At 44.9% G+C, this 18507-nt stretch overlaps 1 protein-coding gene across 2 annotated transcripts in view; it reads right to left on the bottom strand.

The window, feature by feature from the left end:
• Window positions 1-18507, bottom strand: part of bcor (BCL6 corepressor) — a 45885-nt gene that overhangs the window by 14015 nt on the left and 13363 nt on the right. Inside the window, exons 3-9 of one of the 2 annotated variants that reach the window (XM_081385173.1) lie at window positions 14503-17514; window positions 13216-13272; window positions 12623-12818; window positions 10457-10744; window positions 9005-9394; window positions 4946-5247; window positions 1948-2226 (exon numbers count right to left, since the gene is read on the bottom strand). In XM_081385173.1, coding sequence (XP_081241299.1) covers window positions 1948-2226; window positions 4946-5247; window positions 9005-9394; window positions 10457-10744; window positions 12623-12818; window positions 13216-13272; window positions 14503-17514 — 4524 coding nt within the window. The remainder of the gene's footprint in view (window positions 1-1947; window positions 2227-4945; window positions 5248-9004; window positions 9395-10456; window positions 10745-12622; window positions 12819-13215; window positions 13273-14502; window positions 17515-18507) is intronic. The other variant, XM_081385174.1, reaches the window with a different exon arrangement.

Genomic DNA, 18507 nt, shown 5'->3' with positions numbered 1-18507 from the left:
ACCTCCCTCTCTTTCTGCGGGCCGCTAATGGCGGGCGTTGGTTTGGGCGACGAGAGATCGGGAGGTGTGTGGAACGGGCGGCTAATGGCTTAAAACAGCGCGTGTTTAGCACCTCCAGCCGAATGATTAATTAACGTGGAGATTACGGAGAGCACTTGTCAGATCGCTGATTGGACCTTAATGGCAAAGAGCCATTCTGCCTGAGAGCAGAATTACCGACAGAGTCTAGCAACCGCAGCAGAATCAGACAGAGAGAGAGAGAGAGGGCGAGAGCGAGAGAGAGATTGATAGGGCTCTTTCACACATACACACACACACATAACGATAGGTTTCAATCAGCACACAAAGGCCAGTTTTGTCTGAGTCATAAAAGAGGGAGGCAACAACCAAACACAAGTGTAAATAAGCAGCATCGTAACGCAAGCGAGACGTCAGCACTGGCGGAGTGTAATGAAAGAGTGTGTGTGTTGCAGTAAAACTCTTGGCGTGAGAGCTAAAGGGAGGTGAAGAAACGCAAACAAGAGATGTGAGGGGGAGGGGAACTGCAAACGTATGTGTGCGTGTGAGGATGTGTGTGTCAGTGCGCGGCCACTTCAAGCGCGAAAAAAAAATGGAAGGAATGGAACACAACGGAACGTGGCATCCCTAGTTGTGAGAAAACAAACCACAGACACATGTGGATGCGTGTTATAGGCAGAACGAGAGAAAAGATGAAAGCAGCAAATGGGAAAAACAGGAAAAAGACCAAGCGTAAAACTAGCTTGATGATTCCGACGCCACACAAGCGTGTTCTATCTGGAATAGCACCACTGTCTCGGTGATGAAAATGCTCCGTAAAATGCAATAAGAAACTTTCCCTTTCAGTGGAATTCAAGGCACCGCTGCGGAGCGAGAGAGGAAGGGGGGGAGGGCTGGGGAAGGAGAGAAATCATGCGCTCGCAGCAGTAATCGCTCATTTCCTGTTCTCCGTGCCAGTCCTTTCAGACGCACTGCCGGAACTAATCCAGCTCCCCATTAATCTGCACAAATTGGACACGGAACGCCGCGCCATTCCAGAACCCGCGGAACCACCGTATTCCAGAACTGTGGAATACGACTGAATTCCAGAACAGCAGGGAATCTACTAACGGATGAGACTAATGCTTGTTCGGTTGCATTAAAAAAAAATGCTGTTGCAGATATATAAAACTTTACTATATTTAAAGGCAAGAAATCTGAATTTTAATAAAAATTAAAAGTCGCTAGTCTTATTACCCATAATTCATCAGTGTACGTTATTTTAAAGAGTCTTTAATCTTCAATCAAAAATGTATTAATCAAAAAATAAATCAAATGAACCCCCAAAGAATGTTTTTAACTATTTCCTGTACAAAAAAAAAAGCAGTTTCAATTGTAAAAAAAAAAAGTTATTGCCAAAAGTAAAAGCATTTCAAATGCGGTTTCATGTTGTCTTTAAAAGAATTTCAAATGCGGTTTCATGTTGTCTTAAAAAAAATGCTGCAGTGTTACAAAAATATCAAACACTCTAACAACGTTTATTAAACTCAAAAAAGGCCGACTACAAGATCAGAGACGGAGTGCAAAGGGTTAAGGTTCTCCAGTTCGACAGAGAGAAAGAGCAAGGACAAGCGCGAGAAAGCGCGCCTGTGAAAGCACGGGAATGAATGTGAGCGAGAAAGGTTTGAGTGGGAGTGCAAAAGCCGAAAGGAGAACGGGATGAGACAGCGCGTATGTGTGTGTGTGTGTGGAAGCGAGAGGCTGCGTCGCAAGAAGGGAAAAAAAAAAACTGTGTGTGTGCGTACGCCAAGCGATCGCTCTGTGCCTGTCAGGGGCTCTCGCATGTCAGACTCAGTCTCACGCAGAAATAATGAGATGCGAAGAGAGCAGGAGAGGGCAGAGAGAGAGAGAGAGAGAGACAGTCGCACACACGCGCAAATGCACGCTTACCTCATATCCCAGCCGCGCTGCTCGCTGTAGTAGAGTCTCGCCTGCATTCTTGTTGACGATGAGTCGGCGTGCTTCGGGCGGCATGGGCCTGCTGACTGGCGGCTCCGCTGACACTGGAGGTGCGGGGACGACTGGAGGTACCGGTGCATCCGGAACGGCGCATGGAGGGGTCGGGGGTGCCGCGGGCTGGTAAGCAGGAGAAGGGGGGCAAGGTTTGACCGGAGAAGTCTCGTAATCGGAAAGAGATGCTGGCCGCTTCTGGGCGGAACGCTTCACCACCTGAAGGGGGGGAATAAAAATGCGTCACTTTAGCATTTATGATCGCAACACCATCACAAGGCCTCGGATTTCACACACAGGCTTTGAAAGTCACAGTATGTGGCGCCACAAACAGGGTAAGGCGGACGCTCTTTACAAAGACAGAGAGGACAAAAGAGTGACAGAGCTACAATCGCTTGGTGCCAAGAGACAGGCGGGATGGAGCGCTAATTAATCACAGCGACAAGTTCATAGTCGGCACTGCGGCAGTATCAGCGAGAGACTAAAATTTGAAAATCTTTTTAAAATTTTGCTGTGAAAATTGACATTATGTGAAGTAACTTTGGAAGCTTGTTTCCACCACGGAATAAAACAATTTAAAAGATAATTGCAATTTCTCACAATTAAGATTTTTTTCTCACAATTGCAAGATATAAACTTGCAATTCTTTATAACTTGCAATTCTGACTTTTTTTTTTCTCTGCCAATTCTTACTTTAGAACTCGCAATTCTGCTTTTTCTCGCAAGTCTGCTTTTTCTCGCAAGTCTGACATCTTTTCTCAAAATTCTGAGATATAAACTCACAATTCTGACTTTATAACTTGCAATTCTGACTTTTTTTTTCTCTGGCAATTCTTGCTTTAGAACTCGCAATTCTGCTTTTTCTCGCAATTCTGACATTTTTCTCGCAAGTCTGACATCTTTTCTCAAAATTCTGAGATATAAATTCGCAATTCTGACTTTATAACTTGCAATCCTGACTTTTTTCTCACAAGTCTGACTTTTCTCAGAATTGTGATATAAACTCGCAATTCTAACTTTTTTCTCGCAACTGAGATATAAACTCGCAATTGCGAGCTGTAAATTCCAATTCTGAGGGAAAAATACTTTATATATCACAATTGTGTCTTTATAACTCGCAATTCTGAGAAGAAAAGCAAGATGTAAATTTGCAATTGCAAGAAAAAAAGTCAGAATTGTGAGATAAAAAGTTGCAATTACTTTTTTTTTTATGCTCTTGCGGATGGAAACAAGCTTCCATAAGTAATTATTCCCACATAGTTGGATGATTTTTTTAGCAGTAGTGGAAAACTTAGCCCAGCGACAGTGCAGGAAACAGTGTTTCCCACCATAAACCAAGAACAAAAGTATGACTGTCAACAAAGGTTCCTCACTCACACACCCCACATGGTCAGCAAGGTTATTTTTGGCCTTCAGTTAAACGGGGCGAGACTATTTACACAACTACAAATGTCCCATAAACACATTTTTAACAGAACAACGTGCATCTTCTACTGTGAACATTTCTGTTTTCTCTTGCGAGCTGGATGGAAAGCTGCAGACACCGATCCGTCAACGCTCGTGTTCCCCGGCAGGGAAAGTTAAACAGGAAACAACGGAAGACTTTGGCTCTCTCCCACTCCCTTTATCTCTCCCACCTTCCGTGTACGAGTTCTCTATCTGTGGAGCGCAGTAGGGCGGCGGATGAGTGGCCTGTATGTGTGTGTGTGTGTGTAGGCCGCAAGTTCATGCGAGCAGACTGAAGGTCGGGAAAGGGGGGGGGTGATCGGGGCGGGAACTCCACCCACCCCAGAGGAGTTCCAGAGCGCAGCAGCTGTCAGAGTAAACACACACACACAGAGCTCTGCCAGGCCTGTAACAGCCCAGGGAAAATGAGCGTCTCAAAATATGACGACTGACATTTACTTGGTCGTCTGAATGAGAACATATAGATTAGACAGACCAAGATTAACTCAACCCCTAATCCGACCCCTGAAAAAACATTTTTAGAATAAAAAATAAATAAAAATTATATTTATATTTATATATATATATATATATATATATATATATATATATATATATATATATATATATATATATATATATATATATATATATATAGTATAACTATTATGATACATATTTACATAATAAATATTTATATAATAATTATTCTTATTATTATTATTTAGTGCTGCCAAATTGATTAATCGCGAATATAAGCAAATTATCAGACATAAAATATGCGTGGGTTTTTTTTTCCGATTGAGGACATACTGATGTCCCCAATGTCATGATTTGGAAAATGTCTCTCACTTCTCAAACTAAGTAAACCCACACACACACTGTATTGTGTAAACACCTACATAATATTTTCATACAAGTGTGTTTCTCTGCTGTAAACAGTGTGAACTCAAGGTGTGTGTGCGAGTGTGTGTTTTTGTGTTCGGCTGCAGAACACAGGCTACGAGTGTGTGCTCTACATCTGCATGCGAGATCGCAACAGGGAGAACGCAGGCTGTGTTATTTAAAGAATGCACAGCGTGTTCACTGGGGAATAATTTTCCTTGACGGAGAGAGAAAGAGACCAGAATTCCGACCCGGCCTTCACTCCTCCCCTCCCCCTCGGTTGCGTCTCTCCGCTGGGAGTCTGCCTTTCAGCACGAGAGGAGGTCAAAGCAACCGCACTCTAAACACACACGCTATGACCCCCTCCCGCGTCCGTTGTGCCGTCCCAGAGAGCCGCGGTGCTTCCCTAATTGGAATGATTAACATTGTTGTGATTGGAGACACGTTTTTAAATGGTTCCTCGCTGAGCCCGGGGAGAACGCTTGGGTTTCGAGCCAAAGCAAAGAGCATGGTTAACCTCGCACACACAGACAAAGAAAGGACATTCTTGTGCGGATAAACGAGCACCTCGACCTGTTATCACACCGACATGTGCAGCAGCTCTTACCTTGTGTTGGTGGGCGGGGCTGAGTTCAGGACACTCCTCATTGGTCGACTGCAACAGCATCCTGCGCTCCTGTTGGCCGAGGTGCTTGGTCTTGCACTGCCGCTTGCCCTTTGGCTTTTCAGGGTCGCCGTGCCGGCGCAAACGAGAAGGGAAGGTGCTGTCGGGGTCCGGAGAGGGCGAGGAGGATCCCACTGACTTCCGGTGGTCCTTGATTCGCCGTTTGTCAGAAAGGTGAGAAGGAATAGCGGAGGAGAACTTCCTTATGGAATCGCCACAAAATCCGTCAGAGAGAACAGGAATAGCTAGAAAGAAATAGAGAAATGAAAACAGTTAATCGCTCATGCTAAAATCTGAAGTACTGAACTTTTTTGGGCAAATTCTGCACTGATTGAAACGGAAAATCTACATAATTCTGCAAAATGTTAACATTTGGTAAAACGCATAAAATTTGCTGAGAATACTTAAGTACAATGAAAAGGGAAAAAAATAAGCTTAAGGAAAAATAAAATATTTATTGACCATTCAAAGGGTGGGAAAATAGACAATATATGACTATCTATACACACGCATATACATACATTATATATATATATATATATATATATATATATATATATATATATAACAGCGCAAGAGTGTTTAATAATAAAATACATAACTTGAAAAATGCAGAATTTTGTGGACTCAGATTCTATGAAAATATTAGCCAATTTTTCAGCGTAAATTCTGAAATAAATCTCACAACATATACCAAAACAAATATTACTGCACAAATTTGCGCTTTTATAAAATCAGCCTCTACTTGCAAACATATAACAGGAAAGAAACAACACAAAAAAATTGCAAGAACACAAATCTGGGATTTACAATTTCATCAAGGGCAAAACACACACAGATCAAACCGACAGAAGCTTCCTTAAGGTCTTGTTAGGTAAATCAGACTGACAGCGGTAGAAAGAAGGCAGCAGGCTGACCGCCTTACCAGGGACGGACAAAGCACGAAAAGATTTACAAAAATTGATGTATCCTTTCCTTCGTCTGCTTTCTATTTTGCATCACGTGACTAGAGCCCGCGCAAAAGAGCCACTTTTAAGCGATAACATCAACCGTCCGGCAGAGAAGGACAGAAGGGAAAAGAGAAGAAACATGAAAGGAAGAGCAAGATAAGAGAGGGAAATCAAATGAAAAGGGAAGCAACAGCGAACAGAAAAGGAGAAATGACGGACGGACGTAAAAGTGGAAGAATAGAGAGAGAGAGATGCAGCAGCGAGGGAAAGAGACGATGAAAGGGTGAGCACAAGGCCGAGAGAGGGAGAGAAACCGAGCACGCTCCACATCTGTTCCATTATTCATCATATTCCCCGTTCAGTCGCGCGCACACACACACACCGAGAGCCCCACCGCGCAGAGGAAATCTCTCTCACGTATGCAAGCAAGAACGCCAAAGACAGAAGACCACATAGCCAACAAAAACACACACTATCGACTAGCTAAACACCGATATATATCAGGCAAGCAAATTCATTGGATATTTTGCAACTTGATCTGAACTGAACTATAACCCAATTCTTGCCAGGTTCTTACAGCCTTATTAATAGTCATTTTATCTTAAAATAAGTATTTTTTGTTTTGTTTTTTAACATTCATTTCCAAAATTTACATTTGTTTGTTAAATTATAGCTAATTTTGGCTGAAGAGTGTTTTTAAAATAAGAGTTTCATTCACTAAGAATGAAATAATAGAATATATTTTTATGTATTTTTACAATTTTTGTGAATTGAGTAAATATTGTCTAAATTAAGCATTAGAAATTTTGCATACAAGCATAAAAACAGTCTAGATTATGTCTAACTGAAAAACACATAATTTGACCATAACCAATATTCACAAACGTGCAAATTTGCACAAGCAGTACATTTGTAAATCGTATCCTCACCGCAAAGTCAGAGCCACTTCACATCAACGGTCCCCTTAGAAATGCAATGATTTAGTTTGTTGGAGGCGAAACTGGCGGATTTAATAGATTGGGCCGAGACAAAAGCACCTTAGAGAACCTTCAACACGCAGACCACCAACTGTGCAACTGTTCGTATGTGCGTGTGTGTGTGCGTATGCGCATGAGAACCCATTCTCATGGGCAAACTTTTCCAGCCTGCGTAATGTGCTCCTCTCCTTCAACAGGCTAATTAAAGTCCTACCCCAAGAACCCTTGAGACCGGATTCACCGCACCTACCCCACACACACACACATACAAGCACAGAAGTGTGCGTGCTCTGCAACCTAAGTGAATCACTCAATTAGCAAAAGGGGAGCAAAGACCTTAATGCCTTTAAAAATCAACAGAACAAAAGCAGCGTGCTAAAAACGTGCGCGCACACACACACACCCTGGGGCTTACAGCGGAGAGTTGTGCATCACTGGCATGCGTGTCTTGTCCCTCACACCTCGTCATAGACAACACAAATTAGCTTGCATGTGCGTACGAATTCCCTCGGCTGAAGAGCGAGAGTATGTATGTGTGCGGTGGGAGACGGATTTTGACAGGGACATCTGGGGGATATTAGCCTCCCATTAGCACGCAACTGGGCACACACACACAAACGCACACACACGCAGACAATAAGGCATTAACTAGCAAACCATCTCTCAGCTTGAGTAAAACCAAGATACATATGTATAGTACATTTACTCACACACATGCACAGAGTGAGGGATAGAGCAAGATAAAGAGTCTCGTCTTGCTGCTCTCTAATCCTCCTGACAGAACGCCAGCACAATATCCAGCAGCCAAGATACTGACGGGCAGCCTCACACGCACACACACACACGTTGTTATTTGCACAGTTGTGGAATCTCAAGGCTCATTACTCTGCGGCATGCGTTTTTTTGCCGAAGCTTTTATACCAACAAGGACGCAAGCGTCTGAGAGAGTGCGTGTGAGCGTGTGCAAGTGCGGCTTGTCAATCAACAAGAATCATTATTGCTATCCCAAAGCCGCAGACACAGGGCGACGTGCTCCGCTTTCCTCTAATCTGCCTCTCTCTACTGCCGCGCTCTCGTCTTTCACCTCAGTTCTCCCCTCAGCGCTCAGTATCCTCTCTCTTTCACTCCTTTTCCACCCTTTCTCTCTGCTTTCTAACAGCTTTTCCCTCCCTCTCTCTTTGTGTTTCATTCATTCACACTGCTTGTGTCTCCCCGCTCAGTTCTCATCTTCTGGGTCCTTTTCTGACCTGCATAACTAAATGAGACTTAGTCTTTGCTTAGAGCACCATTTACAGATATGCTATTTGAAAGAAACAGGGTGTAGTATGTAGAACATTGTATGTAGCGTGAAAGGATGTAGTTTGTATAGTATATAAAGGTAAAGTATGCGTGGGGTAAAGATTGTAGTATTATGTAGTAAGTAGGGTGTAGCCTATGTCAGGTGCAATGTTTAGGCCGTAAACTACGTTGGATGTGAGAAGGATGTAGGCCAGGGGTGTCAAACTCCAAACAGCCCTGCAGGGTTTAGCTTCAACCTTAATTAAACACATATGGTCAAGCTAATCAAGTCCTTTAAGCTTATTTGAAAATGCAGTTTGGGGCAGGGTTGGAACTAAACTCTGTAGGACTGTGGCCCTCCAGGAATACCATGGGGTGTCTGGTGTAGGCCATTTTATTTAGGGTGTAGGACATAGTATGTGGAGTACAGGGTGTAAAAGGAGTGTAGTTTTTAGGGTGTAGGATGTTGTGTGTAGGGTAGTATGTATTTGTAGGAGGTAGGCTGTAGGTAGGGTGTAAGGTATAGTATGTAAGCCAAGGCATATGAAACCTGCATCAGCATCTCTACCTGAACAGTTGTGACTAAATAGTTAAACGAGGAAAGCGTTTAGTCATGCAAATAAAACAGGATAACAGATGACAAAACCAATTTACACCTCAGTCCCTTGCCATCTTAAGTCCAAGGTCCTGTTGAAACAGTGTCCTCTATTTTCACCGACAGGATTCTCTGTTTTACCCAGAATACTCTGCTCTCCGCTTACAACTATGCATTTAAATGACAGAATGGGAAGATGTACCTGTGTCGGATCCAGTGAACTCCAGCTGTTCCTTAGTCCAACCTCTCTCCACTTCTGCTTTCCTCTTCACCCCCTTGTCTTCAAATCCATTTGCTTTGACCTTTCGATCCACAGCAGGGACACCGTGGGTGACTCTCGGGATCTCTGGGGGGCAAGGGTCAAGCTTATCCCTCCTGGCGGTTTGAAGTGGTGGAAGAGAGGATTTGGATGTGGGAGACAAACCCAGGTTGGGAGCTCCGAATTGCGGCCTGTCATGGTTGAGCTGCCCCTGTCTATCCCACAATTCATGAAGATTATGGAGGTGGCGGGGCTTACTGAGCCGAAGACCCGTCAACTCGATACACACCTTTAGATTCTTCACCTCCTGCTCGGAGGGTTGCGGCCACACGTCTGTGGAGATAGATAGAGGGAATCCGTTAATACCTTGTATTAACATCTGGATAGGATGATCCAATTTTACGTGGTCAGCTGGGACGAATTGCTGTGTCCAACTGGATTTAACATGAATCTCAAATTCAGACAAGGGGTGATTCTGATTTTGAGACTACATATATTAGGTACTAAACTGTGCCCACATTTGTTCAGAAGACACCAGATATTGCATCCCAAGTGTTGTAAATGTTAAAAATTGGACTAGTTTAAAACCCCTTGTTCTGGCACAATAATTGTGTGGTAATATGAATCAGGTGATGTTGCATTTAGGATGCATTAGGCTGTACATTACAAATGCTATGTGCCATATACATCTCTAACCATTAGAAGTTATTAGTCGGATCACAATGTATCTCCAGAATTGGATAATAATGCATCTCCAGAATGCAATGCACCTGGTTTACAGCTGAATTTAGCACTGTCCACTTGTGTTAATGCATAAGATGTTCATGCAAAGTGTAAACAAAGGGTTGCACACTTAAAGCAGGAATCGCTTTCCGATTGTTAATTGAGTCGTTTCCTCCTAGAACACAAACACCCACAAGTTTGATAGCTTTTAAATGAAAGTACGGAGCTGAACAGAGACCCACATGCAGACACATTAGTTTTGCTGACAAAAACATGCTTTCTGGGACACGTTTAAACGATGCGAATTTAAACAAAGATTGTTTTGATGTCTGAAAACGCCCTTTAGACTGAGCACAAAGAAAGAGCAGGGCAGAGAACGTCTGGCAGTTGTGTTTATCTGGACCATGTGATGGCAATAAACACAAATCAAGATGAATTGAAAGGGCCAGCGAAAGGATCAAAGCGGGACTGAGCAGAGGAAAGGGGAAAAGAACAGCTGAACCCTGGAGAGAGAGAGTGAGACGTGTCAGAAAGCGAGACAGGAGATTGGCGATAAGATGAAAGACAGAGCGGACCATCCACTACTTGGCAAAGAAAGAACGGGATGAAAAGATGGAAAACAGGACATATATCGTTAAGGACATTGGAGAGACAGACAGCCGAGACGTCTACCTGAAATCAGCCTCACTCTCTTCGCCGCGATGCCATTATCGTCCTCTCCTCTCGTCCGTCTCTCTCCATCTCTTTCTTCTGCGGTGTGTGTGCAATCAGGGTGGCCTTGGCTCTGTTCCAAACCCAATGCACGTTTCCTGCTCGTCGCCGTGCCAACAGACCCCTCCTCCTCTCCTTTCACATCCCTCACTCTCTTCTCCTCTGCTCGCCGGGACTGCGGGATGTCGGATGGTGGGCCGCACCGCTGGAGCACGGGAACTCTGTTGTTTGCACATGTTGATGTCACACCTGCATAGCCGCAAAAACACAAATGTGTTAGTCACCTGCTTGCAAAGAAAGACCTTTTTCCAAGTTCAAAAGAACCACGACAGGCCAGTAGAGCACAAGGCCACAGATGGTGAGATATAGAGAGGAAAAGACTACAGAAACCTCCCCCTCATCCTGGACAGTTGTGTGTTTGTGCTAACTACACCACACCCATCCCACATGGGGAGCTAGACGGCAAACAGGGACGCGCTTGCTTGCGCTCTCTGCAAGCTTAAATTAGCCCGAAACATCCGTGCCAAGAGCGCAAGCGGCAACCCAGCTCAAGTCTCCTCTCTCTCCCCCTTCCTCTCTCTCCCCTCGCACTCTCCTCCCCCCTCTCCTGCTTTCTCCCGTTCTGTGTGTGGCAGTGAAAAGCGCTCCTTGAGAATGTCTCCCGGCAGCTAAGAGCAGCAGCATAGATCAAAGACAGGCGCTAGGGGCTCACACTCCATACCGCCCGCTCCTCTCTTTCACACACACACACACACACACACACACACACACACACACACACACACACACACTCCCACCGCATATTGAGGCACATGCACGCCCTAAAAAACATGCTCATTATTCATCTAGCCGAAATAAGTCACACAAACCAAATCTATCAACAATTATGCAATAGTGCATAATTGTACATCCAAAAACTTCATTATCACGCTCTCCATGCAGAACAGAGCAACCTTTATACTAGCCTGGGTAAGAATACAGCCCACCCTGCCCCGGGCTCACACAGACACGCACAAAGCATGTGACTAACACCACATGCATCCCATAATTCATGGCAATGTGTGCACCATAGCAACTCTGCACCAAAACAGATCACCATGGTAACATCGTTTGCGTCACCCAGAGAGAGTTAATGTGGCCATTCCCAGAGAGCGAGAGAGAGATGTTGAAGGACAGACTGGGCATAAAAATCAAGAGAGGAACGAAGGACATGAAACATCCAGAAAGGTCACGCAAAGTCAAATAATCAATTTGGTTTCTTAAATCAATTACTTGAACTGTATCAATTGGTGAATAGAATGGTATTCAGCAGATGTGATCAAATTAAAGCTCTGATCAAAACTACAGTAGAAGGTTTTTATGTAGCATTTTCACCCTTGGAGCTTCACAGGGACTGCCAGTCTGCTGAGCGCACTCTGTTTATGTAATCCAGAGCACTGTTAATTGTCTGTGTGGCTGACACACATGCAAGTGTTCACGCACACACACACACACTCTGACCCACATGCACAGGAAACGCCTCGCCTCTGTGAAAGCCACCAGGGAGAGCGAGGTCACATAGCAGCAAAGTGTTGATTTGGAAATCTGATGGCATTAGGCCATTACCAAAGCTCAAGTGGAAAAAACAAGAGCCAAAACAGCATAGAAAGAGGGACAAAGAGAAAGATGTAGAGTCAGAGCATGTGCCTGTTTATTTGTGTGCTTCCTGTTTGAGGGTGGCGGTGGCGGAAGCCATGTTTACCACGTCGTTTCCGCTGGTTTAACGCTGTTGCATGGAGCGCCACAGTGCAGGGACCGTCCCTAGTGACATGGGAAGGAAGTGTAAGGGGGTTGAGGGGGGTTAAGAAAGATGGAGCGCCTTTAAAACTGGGATGGTTAAGGAAGATTTCAGGAGATGGGACAAAAGAAGAGACGACGAGTGAAATGCATGAAAAAAGCAGCCTGCAAGCAAGACAAAAGTTAGAGACAGCGCATACGACAGACGTTACAAGAAAGACGGAAAGTGTGAGACAAAGATAGCCAGCAAAGAGAAAGAAAAAAGGGAGTGCTAGCGAGGGAGACAGTGCGAGAAGGATTGCGCGCGTGTGTGTGTGTGTGTGTGTGTGTGTGTGTGCGCGCATGTCTTACCGTTGTGCTGCTCGGTGTGATCAGAGAGGGCCGAAAGGGCTGCGGAGGGCCTAGAGCTTGGCTGGCTCAGTTCCCAGTCTCCCGCTCCGCACTGGCTCTCTGCCAGCTCCCTCTCTCTTCCCAGTCCGGGCGCTGCAGACGACACACACCCCTCCTTCTCCTTCAGCTCCAGCTCCGAGAAACGCATCATCGCACGCTACACAGACACACACACAGCACAATCGTGAAACCAGATCCAGTGTTACGAGCACCAGCTGTAAAGCCTGTCTCTCATGTGCTCCAGTACAACAAAAATAGAGGGGGAAAAAACAGAATAAGACTTGCATAAAATAAATCTGCAGTGAGAGTAGAACAGGAACTAAAGTGCATTAGAGTCAATTCAGAAAATGCATATCAATAACTTATAACAAAAGCTAAGTGATACAGGTGAAGTCAGGGGATTCATTTTACTCAAATTTGACCATGCAATTTTCAGGACCCCTAAAATAGGAGGAAAGGAAGAAAAAAAGTCTAACTTCACAACCGCCTGTGGGCGCAAAACTAAGTGTTACTCATTTCAACTGATTAGTAGTTTAAAAATAAAATGAACTGACCTCCCAAAACGCAGCTGGTTGACTTAAATTACTGTCCTCTTGTGATAATCCTTCCATCTAAGCAATCAGAATGGGGCTCAATATCTTTTTCAATGATTTGAATTGAATATTTACACAAATTTAACACATCTGCAAACAAACATTAACTTACCATTACACAAAAAATATGGGGGAATTCAGGAAAATATCTGAGAATGATATGGCTTTAAAAGCTGATGTTTAAATCATACAAACTTTAAAAGGATATGTGGAAATGCATAGAAAACACTGGGCTTATTTAAAAAAAAACTTTCCAAAATTGTGTGGGCTATCTGAAATTAGGGCATTGCCTTCCATCAGCCTCTCCCTTACTCTCCCTGGACTGCGCGACTATGTGTGTGTGCGCTAATGACTCTGCCAGTCGGCGAGCGCTCTGCTCGCTGCTGCTGGTAAGAACTCTAATCTTCCCCATCAGGAAAGAATGGGCCGGATTTCACTTAAGCTGGGAGGGCTGCCACCACTGACATGGCTATTGGGGGCCTGGGGGTGTGCATGTTTTTGTGTGCGTGTGTAAAGAGAGGAAAGGAGTGCAAGATGGAAGCCTGTAGGAAAGGGTGTGTGATTATGTTTGGGTATGCCCCACACACACACACACACACTGGTCTCCAGAGCTCACCTGCAGGTTAACAGTTGCCTGCAGCATTATGTGCTAGCAAGGCCATGGCATGCATGCACGCGTACGCACGAACACACACACACATTTGGCAGCTGAGCTTCCGCACGACTGGGCAAAGCAGCCACAGACGGCACTTTGTGTTAACCCTTTCGGCCGCTGACTGAACCGCACACTCAAGCGTGTGTGTTCTTGTATAAACACACAAGTTCTCTCACACTAATTGTAGAACTTCTGCCATTAAAGCCTGTTTGACAAATTCACAGCAGGGGCCCAAAAACTGCTAGAAAGAGAGAGCAGGAGAGGGAGAGTGGGTTACGGAGATCTGTAATTAGCAAGGCGTTCAATATAACCGAGTGTGGAAGTTAGATACAAGTGCTCGTTCAAAGCCGAATCTGAGGTGTATCTGTAAATCTCAGGATGGCTGGGAAACTTTATGCTACTTAAACTACCAGCTACTGGTCTTTGAGGAGTTGACCAGGGAACAGAAAATGTGAGGTGTTCTCAAATTATAACACTCTTACATGACCTGAATGATTCTCAAACAGAAAATGTGACAATGACATGTGACATGCTTCATAATTGCACAAACTTCCCTATTCATTCTAACCAACATACAAAATTGCATAACTGACCTGCAATGCTCGCTGTTCCCGGCTCAATTTGCTGGAGTCTGCATACAGCTCAGTGGTGACGCACTTGAAGCGGTCGCCAACATAGCCTGAGGAGTTGGCTATTCTCTTAGCCAAGCTGGATCTCTTGCTTTTAGACAATCCATGTCCATCCTCCTCCTCCTCATGAGATTCTGTGTCTTCTAGTCCATCCTTGCCCAAGTCCACATATTGTTGATGAGCGTGGTGCCGATCAACTTTGAATTCAGCACCATCACCTCGAGCCCTTTCGCCGGAGGTTCTGGCACAGCGTAGTGTCTGCTCTTCCAACATGTCAGGTAGTGGGCTATGCTCAGAGGAGCTTTCTTCAGTCTGGCTGTGCACAGGAGAGTCAGACTGCTTTTGTGGACGAGGTGGACTACATACCTCTGTCCGTCGCTCTGAATCAGTTGGCCAGGATACGGCAGGCTGGCTGGAGCGCAAGATCTGCATGAGCTCTGGCTCTTTCCCCTCAGAATTACTGCTACTTTCATTTGCCATCCCTGTCCCACTGCCGACTGGCTTAGCTGGCTCTTTGCATTTGACATCGATGGCACTGTATTTGTCTGGCTCTGGACTGCCATCTGTGTCATCTTGGACCAGGTCGATGCAGACAATCTCCTCTTTATTCACTGTGTGAGGCTTGCTCTGAGATTTTGAGCCCAAAATTTCTTGTCTCTCTGACTCCCTCTCAGATTTGTAACTTGGGTCTGTGTCAGTGATGCTCTGGCGCTTATACGGAGCCTCGTCGTGGTGCCAAGGCTTGTCCAGGGGTCTGTGCCTCAGTTCCAGACGCTCAGTGACTTTGTGGTCCAGGGGCAGGTGGGGAGACATTAGTGGATGGACCATCTCTTGTGAGTCGTGGTAGGTCAGATATTCTCCATGACTGGGTGGGATGCCATATGGGATGCCATGCTTGGGTGGCAAACGTGCTGAATACAGACTGTTAGTGCCCAGCATAACTGGATGAGGGTACACTGGCCCTTTTCCTGACAACTGCAAGTGGGAAAGGGAAAGACTCTCGGTTACTGGGTATGAGAGATATCTGCTAGAATATGCTAAGCTGGGAGGAAGATAAGTTTCACCCTGAGGCATGTAAAGGTGGCTTGGAGCATGTCCATTATCTAAATGTGATTGCTGGGGCTTGAAGCCAATTTCAGGGGATTCATTTTTTTTGTGCGTCTTTGAGGGCTTTGTAGCTGTGGGGTGGCTGCCACCATGGTTATTAGTTGGGGTCTTCTCTGGTGGGGTGGGAAGTGATTTTGGCCATTCACCATTAATCTTGGGAGAAGGTGAGACAGATGATGGCCGAGATGCTGTAGTCATGACAATAGGTGCAGAACTTGGGTTTGAGCCATTGTTTTGGTCATCAATTCTGGAACAAGAGGAACTTCTTGACTGTGGCACCACATGTTCAAGATTCTTATTCTTGATTATGCTGGAGCCTTTGTTTTGACTAGCCTCAGAGCTGATTGTCTGGGTAGGACTTGGCACTACCCAGGAAGAAGGTAAAGTGCTAATTATCTCAGGCCTTTCTGGAGTTTTAGAAGTAGTGCTAACAGCCGGAGAAAGAGTTTCTTTTAAAAGCTCCCTGTTTGGGGGAAGTCCATAACGGGCAGTGGGGGAATAGCCAAGCTTGGCTAAGGCCTCTAATTTTTGGGGGTACCCATTGGTAGGTCCTTCGAAATCAATGATTTTGGCAGACAGGTCTAAAGGCTTGTCTGCTGGGTCTTTGGTAATAGGTCCCTGTTGAGGTGGTTTCTCAGAAGAGGTCTTAACAGGTGAGCTGCTGCCCTTTCTTTCATTCCCCATACCTCTGGACTCCATGGTTGCCTCTTTGGCTTTAGGCTTCTGGCTAGTTGGCCGAATTGGAGAGCGAAGCTCTTGGGACATGCTGCTAATGTAGATAGGGTGAGCAACTGACGGTGATGATGACGAGGATGAGGAAGGACTCCTATACAGAGGCTTCTGGAACTCCATAGTGCTATCCACAAGAGGTGGAGGAGGGGGTGGGGGGGCTGCAGGTGGCTGAGTGGGGCGTGGTGTAGGGCGGGGTGGTTGCATTACATGGGAAGGACATGAGTCTACTGAGACTATGGAACTGGCGCTGCTGCTAATACCAACGCTGCTACTGCTGCTAACATTACTACTAGTGCTGCTTGTGTTTTTGCTGGTTGGGGTCCGGATGGACTTACTGTTGCTGGCACTGTTTCCACTGCTGCTGTGTTGCCTATCACTGGGTGACTGATGGTGGGGCTGGGTCTGCTGATGTAATGTCTGCTGCCCAAATGCTGAGGGCTCATGGTGAATCCTTTGACCCATACTTATAGTTTTGTCCTGGTGGTGCATCATAGGTGATAGTGCAGTAGGGGCAACAGTTGCAGTGGGGATCCTGAGAGGAGGAGGAAGGGGTGATGATATAGGTGCAGGGGGATACGGGGGCATGAAAAACAAGCGCTCTGTACCAGCTGCACTGCCTCCTGCACATAGAGACTGGTAGGCCAGATGCTGAGGAAGGTAATGTGGTGGTTGTGAAAGGATTGATGCTTTATACATGTTCAAAGCAGTGTATTTACTAGAGTCTAAGAAAGGGTACATTCCAGCTTCATGGTAAGGACTCATCCAAGGAACCCGCAGATAGCTACCACCATTGAGACTCAGTTCTGGGGGCTTATCTCCTGAAACAACCCGTCTGTCCAACCCTAAAGCGTCTGCTCCAGTCCCAGGCACCATAAGCGACTTCTGAATCCCAGGTGGGGAACTTTTATAGAGTCCAACATAACTGTTTGTGTTCTTTCTGCTGTCGTGAGACACATCTGGTTTGTAGAGCAAGTCGGGGATCCTGTCACCAACATAGCCCTTTTCTGTTGGCAGGGTCCGAATTCCTGGTGGATAAACCATCCCTCCATGAACGCGGAGGCTCTCCCGCATCAAGCTGGTCCGATCGATGCCAAGCGCACTGAGAGGGTTCATTCTGCAGGTTGTACTCGCATCCACCTGTGACAAAAGAACAAAAAGTGGTAAGGGTGGGGGAGAGGGAGAGACAACAAACAAAGTGCAATAAGACTCAAACAACGGACAGACAAGTGAACAAAAGCCCAATCCAGATTAAAAACAGGAATGATCCATCTTTATTTATAGATAACATTCACCTTTCACTAAATCAGATGGCTGATTTATCATGGAAATAAGAGACTGCATGTGGTAAGAGCCAAAAAAATGAATCACAGCACGACAGACATAACATGTGGTCATGTTATACAAAATCAGACTTTCTTTTTAAAATGTCAGAAAAAAAGGCATCTCACTCTCTTATCATAAACTGATTCATATGCATTAATCTCATGTTTTTCCCCACCATTATAAAAAATCTAGGAAATTACAAGGACGTCACAATATATTGCACTTTTCAAGGTCACAACAGCAGAATGCAGAAATCGTTCTAAAATGTCAGCTCCAGTGAGGTTATAGTGTGGGAAAAGCAGCAGCTTTGATGTATGTTTTCTGTGCAGTATGGTAGACAGCACAGATCGGTCTTCCCATCATACCTGAGAGCGACCTGAGAGTTTAAAATATGCCAGTCCTGGTTTGTACATTCTGACAGAAAGCATCTGTCAACAATGGAGAATTCTAATGCGTGAAAACAGGTGATTATGCACTTTACAAGCATGAAAGATTGATATATTTCAATGTGGGAGGGGACAGTTAAAAAAAGTTTGTTTATAATATATATATGTACATTACATACATATATGTACACACACATGTGCCATCTGAAATTTTCTTCTAGAATGATCATTTTTATCAAGCTTGTGTATTTAAGTTCAGTAAATTGGCTTTAATGACAATTAATAGGTAATTTTCATTGCCATTTAAGTGAAATAACTGAACATAAACATACAAGCTGGATAAATATGATCATTCTAGAAGAAAATTTCAGATGGCACTTAGAGGCTTTTGCATCTAAAGTCTTTATATACAGTATATACA

The sequence above is a fragment of the Scardinius erythrophthalmus genome (assembly GCF_964197995.2).
Source record: "Scardinius erythrophthalmus genome assembly, chromosome: 14".
In the NCBI taxonomy this organism is placed as follows: domain Eukaryota; kingdom Metazoa; phylum Chordata; class Actinopteri; order Cypriniformes; family Leuciscidae; genus Scardinius; species Scardinius erythrophthalmus.
This window is presented reverse-complemented; position numbering and strand designations above follow the sequence as displayed.